Raw genomic sequence first — 9,803 nt, 5'->3', positions numbered from 1 at the left:
CTGTCTGTGCCCCTGAGCAAGGCAATGGAGAGAAGAACTGGAGTTGTTCCCTTGGTGCTGCAGCTGCCCACTGCTCTTATACAATAGGATGGGTTAAATGTAGAGGGCACATTTCATTGTAAAATAAAGTGGCTTTCATAATGTAGAGGACATCGGTGACCATTGACAAGAGGAACAACTACATCTTGACAGCAAGTTGTACACATATGTATGCTCAGGTTGGTTACACAATAACCAGTGTTTAATATATAAACGTCACAATCCCTGGGTGCCAGTAAGGAACTGATCTGGCCTCGCAGGGAGAGAAGGCCTTACAGTATGCAGAACTGTTTCCTGTCGCTAAGTTTCCCCTCTCAGCAAGAATAACAAACAAGGCCTACTATTCAAAGAAGAAGAAAGCCACTTTATTTTGTCATTGTAGGTTACAATGAATTTGTTCTCTGCATGTAACCCATCCTATTGTACAGCAGCAGTGGGCAGCTGCAGCGCCTGGGGACCAACTCCAGTTCTTCTTTCCACTGCCTTGCTTAGGGGTACAGACAGGAGTATTAACTCCTCCATGCATGTCTTTTTGATGGTGGGAGGAAACTGGGGCACCCGGCGGAAACCGACACAGACTGGGAGAACATGCAAACGCCACACAGAAAGGATCTGGGACGGCCTGGGGTTTGAACCCAGGACCTTCTTGCTGTCAGACAACAGTGCTAACCACTGGGCCACCTAATATGACACGAGGCCTTCTTCATGTTCTTAAATCTGATTGCCATATATACATTTAACCTACAGAATATATGGATTTATGATGGTGACATGTCCAGCAAAACAGCTGCCTGTCTAAATTTTGGGAAGTTACAGGTCGCCCTTAGTGTCGACGCAACAGAGATCAAGACCTGAAAATAAGCATGGTAGCATGGTTATCCAGCCATTATCCAAACCGCTTATCCTACTTTCAGGGTCGCGGGGATGCTGGAGCCTATACCAGCAGTCATTGGGTGGCAGACGGGGAGACACCCTGGACAGGCTGCCAGAGCATCACACAGGGCTGACACACACACACAAACATTCATACCTAGGGACAATTTAGTATGGCTGATTCACCTGACCTACATGTCTTTGGACTGTGGGAGGAAACCGGAGCACCCGGAGGACCCGGAGGACACCCATGCAGACACAGGGAGAACATGCAAACTCCACACAGAGGACGACCCCCAAGGTTGAACTACCCCGGGGATCGAACCCACAACATTTTTGCTGTGAGGCGACCGCGCTAACCACTGCACCACCATGCTGCCAGCATGCTTATGCGTTGCCCAATTGTTTTTCTTTTGTTTAAATCTAATTTAAGCATGACTGTCATAAACACTGGAATTTCATTTAATTTCCTGCGTCTAGTCGGTAGGCCTATCTATGAAGGCTTGCAGCCACAAACGTTAGTGAGTTCCCTGAATTTCACTTCCTGTTGATATTAAGTAATAAAAATGAACCTCCTTGTTTTTCCTTTACTATTTTGGCACCCAGCATCACAAGAGGTTTATTATTTTTTTTGTCTCATTTCTCAGTTTCCCCTTTCAACCTCATTCATTTCTTCTCATAACACAAGACGCAGTGATGTGGGTGAATACCTACGTGGTGTAAGAGTCTACTGAAGAGATCGGTACTCAACCTTTTCACAGGGAGAACAGCTGGGGACAATTTAGAATAGCCCACACCAAACTGTCCTTCGTTTTTTTCCAATGGAATTCCAGTCACGCTGTTTGTGTGTGTGTGTTTGTTTCGGCACATCTGCAGGGGTGCGGACACATATGTTTACGCAAACATGCACAGCAGGGGATTGAAACCGGGCATCATAAAGGCGATGAGAACTACTCCCCCTGGGAGACTAGTCGATGCTTTATCTGAATACACAATGCCTGACTGTAGTTCTCTAATGAGTATAAGAACACAACATTAACACCGCAAGTGGTTTGGGGTGTCATTTTACGTGAATGTTATAGGATAGAGCACGGCACCAATCCTGCCAGGCAAACTGCACACGCAGTGTGATTACATGCAAGCTACAAATTCAATTTAAATCAAATTAAGGCAATAAATTGATTATTATATATGCACCATATAAACACCTCAATCAAACTATCTTAATCACAATAATGTCTAAATCAACGTAGCATAATGTGATTAACAGAGCTACATTTTTCATCAATAATTCAATATATTGTGCTTAGTTTGCATACATTTTAATCAGAGTTCATTCTGAGAATTGGTTGTGCACATGCACCAAGTGCTGATACTGAAATCTTACCCGGAAACAAGAGACAAATGACAACATGGCGTGCAGCAGTATAGAAAGACTATAAAAGGAAACTGCACACTCATTACTCCAGTGCAAATATTTATTAATTGACGTTTCAGTGCCAATTCAGGGTCAGGATAAAACGGATGCGCGGCTTCTTTTTATTAATTTTTGGACAGTGATGCTGCAGCCAGCAGCTTGACAATACAAGTGCATGTCGACTCCTCTCACAGCAGCAGTGGTCAGCCACATTTCTGGAGCGAAACTAAAACAGTGTCATGCTCAATAAACTGAAGGAGCATGATATGCCCAAATTTTGGATGGGTGAAAAAAACAGAAAAAGATATTTTCAAAAAAGTGTCAAACACAATGTTGGAAGTTTGAAGCAGGGTTCCACGCAACGCAATTTCTGTTTGATTATCCAATGAGTCTCGAAACTCTGACTGTTAAGAGATCGCATTATCAAATACATGCAGGCACCTTAACTGAACTATCAACTTAATTCGATTATCACCTTAATAAGATTACTGACTGCATGTGAACACACACTCATTTACTCATTTAGCTGCTCCTCTTTTGCCCCCCCCACACACACGCACACGCAGTGCAGTATGCTGATGTGGAGCTCATGGGGGGGGGGGTTCTCTGCAGTACTAAGTGTTCTCCGCTGATTGAAATTCAGAACATGGCTGCCCTACTTCCCCAGCTTTTCAGGAACACAATCTACATACATTATGGAGTATAAACCATGAACTACCTTTAATATACTATAGATCAGTAGTACTCAGACTTGGGCAACTCAGAAGCCAAATTGAAAAAAAAAAAATTTTTGTGGAAAGAATCACATTGCAAAAATATACCTCCTCACCCAACCTTTGTAGGGTCAGAAGTTGCTCTTCTTGGGAAATTGGGTTATTAACGTTACTGCTGGAAACTGTGAATCGTGATGGAATACAACAGCTACCGTACAGAGAGAAGCCTCGTGCAAGCAGAGCTGTCAGAAAGTGAACTTACAGATCATTCATTGAAATCAACACTCAGTGTGGAACACTGTGAAACTACAAGAACTGCTGTTGATTTTTCTCCCTCGCACTGGACTCTACAGAAGGATTTAACTCATTCAATGGAGTTCTATAAATGACCTGTGGAGGGCAGCACAGCAGTCACACATTTATCAGAAGGAGACAATAACGCTACTGCTGCAAGGGTCTCAGACAATATCTGGTGATGTATTTGGTTAAAAAAGTGTTAGAAAACGCAAAATTCAGACTTACGAGAGCTGCAATATAGTCATCAAAGAGCTGCATGTGGCTCGTGAGCCACGGTCTGAGTACCACTGCTATAGACTATCTACAAACCCCAATTCCAATGAAGTTGGGACGTTGTGTAAAACAAAAATAAAAACAGAATACAATGATTTGCAAATCCTTTTCGACCTATATTCAATTGAATACACTACAAAGACAAGATATTTAATGTTCAAACTGATAAACTTTATTGTTTTTTAGCAAATATTCACTCATTTTGAATTTGATGCCTGCAACACGTTCCAAAGAAGCTGGGACAGGGGCATGTTTACCACTGTGTTACATCACCTTTCATTTTAACAGCACTCAATAAGCGTTTGGGAACTGAGGACACTAACTGTTGAAGCTTTGTAGGTGGAATTCTTTCCCATTCTTGCTTGATGTACGACTTCAGTTGCTCAACGGTCCGGGGTCTCCGTTGTCGTATTTTGCGCTTCATAATGCGCCGTACATTTTCAATGGGAGACAGGTCTGGACTGCAGGCAGGCCAGTCCAGTACCCGCACTCTTTTACTACAAAGCCACGCTGTTGTAACACGTGCAGAATGTGGCTTGGCATCGTCTTGCTGAAATAAGCAGGGACGTCCCTGAAAAAGACGTCACTTGGATGGCAGCATATGTTGCTCCATAACCTGTATGTACCTTTCAGCATTAATGGTGCCTTCACAGATGTGCAAGTTACCCATGATGCCATGGGCACTAACACACCCCCATACCATCACAGATGCTGGCTTTTGAACTTTGCGCTGATAACAATCTGGATGGCCCTTTTCCTCTTTAGCCCGCAGGACACGACATCCATGATTTCCAAAAACAATTTGAAATGTGGACTCGTCAGACCACAGCACACTTTTCCACTTTGCGTCAGTCCATCTCAGATGAGCTCGGGCCCAGAGAAGCCGGCAGCGTTTCTGGGTGTTGCTGATATATTGCTTTCGCTTTGCATGGTAGAGTTTTAACTTGCACTTGTAGATGTAGTGTCGAACTGTGTTAACTGATGATGGTTTTCCCAAGTGTTCCTGAGCCCACGTGGTAATATCCTTTACAGAATGATGTCGGTTTTTAATGCAGTGCTGCCTGAGGGGTCGAAGGTCACGGGCATTCAATGTTGGTTTTCGGCCTTGCCGCTTACGTGCAGAGATTTCTCCGGATTCTCTGAATCTTTTGATGATATTATGGACTGTAGATGATGAAATCCCTAAACTCCTTGCAATTGTATGTTGAGAAACATTGTTCTTAAACTGTTGGACTCTTTGCTCACGCAGTTGTTCACAAAGTGGTGAACCTCGCCCCATCCTTGCTTGTGAACGGCTGAGCCTTTCGGGGATGCTCCTTTTATACCCAATCATGACCCTCACCTGTTTCCAATTAACCTGTTCACCTGTGTGGAATGTTCCAAAAAGGTGTTTTTTGAGCATTCCTCAACTTTCCCAGTCTTTTGTTGCCCCTGTCCCAGCTTCTTTGGGACGTGTTGCAGGCATTAAATTCAAAATCAGTGAATATTTGCAAAAAACAATAAAGTTTATCAGTTTGAACATTAACTATCTTGTCTTTGTAGTGTATTCAATTGAATATAGGTCGAAAAAGATTTGCAAATCATTGTATTCTGTTTTTATTGACGTTTTACACAACGTCCCAACTTCATTGGAATTGGGGTTTGTATGTACACTATGGAGTAACTACCTTTATTATACTATAGACTATCCACATACACTATGGAGTATACACCATTAACTACCTTTATTATACTCTCGACTATCCACATGCTCTATGGATTAGGAAATGTACACTATATACGACATACTTAAGACTGTGGAGTACACATTATTAACTGCCCTTATCATAGACTATGGACTATCTAAATACACAAAGAACTATAAATAATACACTATAGACTTTCTACATAATTACCTTTATTATTTTCTTTTCTATTATAATTACAGTATGAAGAACCCTCTAACCCAGCGGTCGGGAACCTATGGCTCGCGAGCCATATATGGCTCTTCCGGTGACGGCATATGGCTCCCAGACAATTTTGAGTTGAAAATTATTTTTTTTTCAAAAAAATCAGTTTGGAACTGATTTTAAAATACTTGTGATATTTCTTAATAATACTGTGTCATTTTAAAGTAAACAGAAATTAGTTTTGAAGATAAATTTCACGGGTCACGGGTCACCCGTGGGTCGGGTCGGGAACCAATGGCTCGCGAGCATGTCCGGGTCATTGTAAAGGTGAAGAAATCAATTTTATCAGATAGCCAACTAGTTTATCCGCTTCAACCCTTGTAACGGAAAAGATGGCGAAAAGAAAAAAAGACGATGATTACCGTGCATTCCAGGCTGCGTGGACAGAGGAATTTGCATTTGTGGAGAGAGCAGGATCTGCGGTATGTCTAATATGCAATGATAAAATTGCATCGATGAAACGGTCAAATATAAAGCGGCACTTCGATACGCACCATGCTTCATTTGCATCGAAATATCCAGCGGGGGACAGCAGGAAAAGGGCATGCGAGGAGCTACAGCGGAGAGTGCAGACGAGTCAGCAGCAACTACGTGTGTGGACCAAGCAAGGTGACGGGAATTCCGCTAGCTTTGCGGGGGCTTTGGCAATAGTAAGGAATGGAAAGTCATTCACAGATGGCGAGTATGCCAAAACATTCATGCTTGATGTGGCCAATGAACTGTTTGATGACTTCCCAAATAAAGACAAGATAATCAAACGAATAAAAGACATGCCCCTGTCAGCAAGAACTGTGCACGATCGTAGCATCATGATGGCAAATCAAGTCGAGGAAACACAAATTAAGGACATAAACGCCGGGACATACTTTTCTCTCGCGTTAGATGAGTCAACAGACGTTAGCCATCTATCTCAGTGCAGTATCATTGCCAGGTATGCTGCAGGTGACACACTGCGTGAGGAAAGCTTGGCTGTTTTGCCAATGAAAGGGACAACAAGAGGAGAGGATTTATTCATGTCTTTCATGGAGTTTGCTAAAGAAAAAAAACTACCGATGGATAAACTTATTTCTGTCTGTACTGATGGTGCACCCTGTATGTTGGGGAAGAACAAAGGATTTGTAGCGCTTCTCCGTGAACATGAAAAGAGAGCCATCCTAAGTTTTCATTGCATCCTGCACCAGGAGGCGCTTTGCGCTCAGACGTGTGGCCAGGAGCTTGGCGAGGTGATGTCTCTGGTCATTCGAGTGGTCAACTTTATTGTTGCCCGAGCTTTAAATGATCGCCAGTTTAAAGCTCTGTTAGAAGAAGTCGGGAATCATTATCCCGGTCTGCTTTTACACAGCAACGTGCGTTGGTTGTCAAGGGGGAAGGTGCTCAGCCGTTTTGCAGCTTGCCTGAGTGAAATCCGGACTTTTCTTGAAATGAAAGGCGTCAAGCATCCTGAGCTAGACAACACTGACTGGCTCCTGCAGTTTCACTATCTCGTGGACATAACTGGCCATCTGAACCAGCTCAATGTGAAAATGCAAGGTATTGGAAATACAATCTCATCCCTTCAACAAGCAGTGTTTGCATTTGAAAGCAAGCTGGAAGTCTTTCTCAGGGACATTGAAACAGGTCGTCTTCTGCACTTTGAAAGACTGCAACAATTTAGAGATGCATGCTTAGCAAGTGACTCCACTCAACATCTGGATCTCCAGCAGCTAGCTGGCTTTACGTTCAATCTCCTGCAGTCATTCAAAGCACGTTTTGGAGAATTTCGTGCGCGCACTGGTCTTTTCAAGTTCATCACTCATCCACATGAGTGTGCAGTGGACAAAATCGACCTGACATGCATCCCCGGGGTCTCTATCGGAGACTTTGAGCTGGAAGTTGCTGACCTGAAGGCATCAGACATGTGGATGAGTAAGTTCAAGTCACTTAATGGAGAGTTGGAAAGTCTTGCGCGACAGCGAGCAGAGCTGGCGAGGGAACACAAGTGGACAGAAATTAAAAATCTTCAACCTGAAGACCAGCTGATTCTTAAAACTTGGAACGAGCTTCCTGTGACATACCACACAATGCAGCGTGTGAGTATTGCCGTATTGACCATGTTTGGCTCTACATATGCATGTGAACAGTCTTTCTCGCATATGAGGAACATTAAGACCAACCTACGCTCACGTTTAACTGATGGAAGCCTCAACGCCTGCATGAAGCTCAACCTCACCACGTATGAACCAGACTACAAGGCCATCAGCAAAACCATGCAGCACCAGAAGTCGCATTAAAAGTAAGACATATTTAATTTATTATACGTTAAGAATACTATATGGCTCTCAATGAAATATATTTAGAAATATTTGGCTTTTATGGCTCTCCCAGTCAAAAAGGTTCCCGACCCCTGCTCTAACCCATCTGGGTTCATTAATATCAGGACACTGAGGTTAGGTCTTAGCCTGTAAGGTTTGCCCTCTACCTGGCTGAGCCACCTGGAAGCCTTCCCCCAAGCTCCTATACTTTTTGAAGGGTAGCTTAGTTTGTCAATGTATTATTGGATAGTAACGTACCTTCAGTCTTGGCTCTTGTCTCTCTGGCACCCACTGGATGCTGCCCCACATTGCCCTGGCTGTAGCAGCGAGTGCGGCGCACCGGGGAGAGGCTGCTGTTAAGTTGGTCTTCGCCCTGGATGCGCTGCTCCAGGATAGGGGAGAAATCCACAGAGGAGTGGGAGTGGGCAGAGTAGGTGGAGGAGAAGGGGTCTGCACCTGTCTTCAGTGATGGAGACACACGCTCTGCTCCTCCATTCCTCCTTTTGCTCCTGGCTATCTCTGCGAAGGAGGTGACCCGTGGTGGAGGGGTCGGAGGTGGGGCAGCGCTGTCGCTGAGACGGACAGGACAGCTTAGCATGCGCTCTAGAGACCCCAGACGAGGAGGCGGGGACTTGTCCAGGTTGCGGTCGTAGCTACGGGAACGGGGGCGGTTACCCGAGGAAGATGTGGTGGCTCCGCCTCCGATGAGGCCCCGACCAACCATGGGAGGGGAAACGTTGATGTACACTTGGCCTTCGATCACCGCAGGGGATGTTTCGACTCCGTTTACAGGCTGCTGTTTCTTCTTCTCTTCTTCCTCTTTTTCATCCTCTTCATCCTCATCTCTCTGAATGGGAAGAAAAGAAGAAAAGCCATGAATTGGTGGATCCACAGAAACCATAAACAGTTACATTTGCAACTGACTGTTTCCTAGCCCCGCTGTTGTCCACACATTCTGTATACTGCCCTTGTCTCAAGGGTAATTTATGACCCGCCTTCATTAGCCTCTAAATTAAAGCAACTTAATTTAATTTTAAACCCCAAATCTATTTTGGACAAAGAAACAACCTGTCATTCATCACAAACTTTGTGACCCTAAGACAATCTTATTACCCTAGTGGTCTACAGCTTTCATGGAAATATGGACAAAAATAATGTTCCACTTTTTCTAATGTTGGGGTAACTCTAGGAAAAGTCATCAAAATTCAGGTTGAAAAAAAGATCATTTAGAGTCTTTTCTCTGCTGTTAAACACTGTTATGGGTAATTTTTTGACCCGTAGCCAACAGATGGGATAAGCTCCAAATTTGGTCTTTGCAGGGAGGGAAATTATATAATTCACTTCACAACAGCCTGATCATATCACAATCAATAAGACCATTCTAATCACAAGTTCTACTCTGCTGTTTTCTGTCAAACTATAGAATAAACATTCAGGAAATATAACCTTTGCCCTTGGGGGAAGTTGTAATGGGATTGGGGGCCCAAGGATAAATGCCACACCCATTCCAAAATCCTCGACAATGAAACGTTTCAGAGCGTCTGAATCAGAAGACAGATGGCGAGAAAACCTAAGAATCTTAAGGGCCTTTCCATTATCGTTACACTGACACAGTAGTACGGATACAACATGATATTTAAATCTTATGGCTTTATGTAACGGCTAAAACAATCCCCAGACACGACAGCCTCGGATAACCCCAGACAGTGGCTGTGATCTGCAGCCCTTTAAATAGAGCTCACCATCATGGACAAAAGACATGACACGTCACACCGTTTCCCAAACACAGGGGTTTTCCTAACCTCAGAGCGTTCTAATTCTACTCCTGTTTTCACATTATTTATGCATTCTGTTTGTACCATCCTCTTTAACACTAATTCTCAATGTTATTGCACGTCTGTGAAACCCGTGTGTCCATTTGTTGCTATGGTTTCTCAATTTCTTATTTGAG

General features: G+C 43.7%; 1 protein-coding gene across 1 annotated transcript in view; it reads right to left on the bottom strand.

The window, feature by feature from the left end:
- The window catches only part of rusc2 (RUN and SH3 domain containing 2), a 51,252-nt gene that overhangs the window by 12,577 nt on the left and 28,872 nt on the right, over positions 1–9,803 (bottom strand). The window contains exon 3 of the mRNA XM_056278637.1: positions 8,111–8,699. Within this exon, the coding sequence (XP_056134612.1) occupies positions 8,111–8,699 (589 nt within the window). The remainder of the gene's footprint in view (positions 1–8,110; positions 8,700–9,803) is intronic.

This window comes from Lampris incognitus, chromosome 1, assembly GCF_029633865.1.
Source record: "Lampris incognitus isolate fLamInc1 chromosome 1, fLamInc1.hap2, whole genome shotgun sequence".
NCBI lineage: Eukaryota > Metazoa > Chordata > Actinopteri > Lampriformes > Lampridae > Lampris > Lampris incognitus.
The sequence above is the reverse complement of the archived record's forward strand: the minus strand, read 5'-3'. Positions and strand labels throughout refer to the sequence as shown.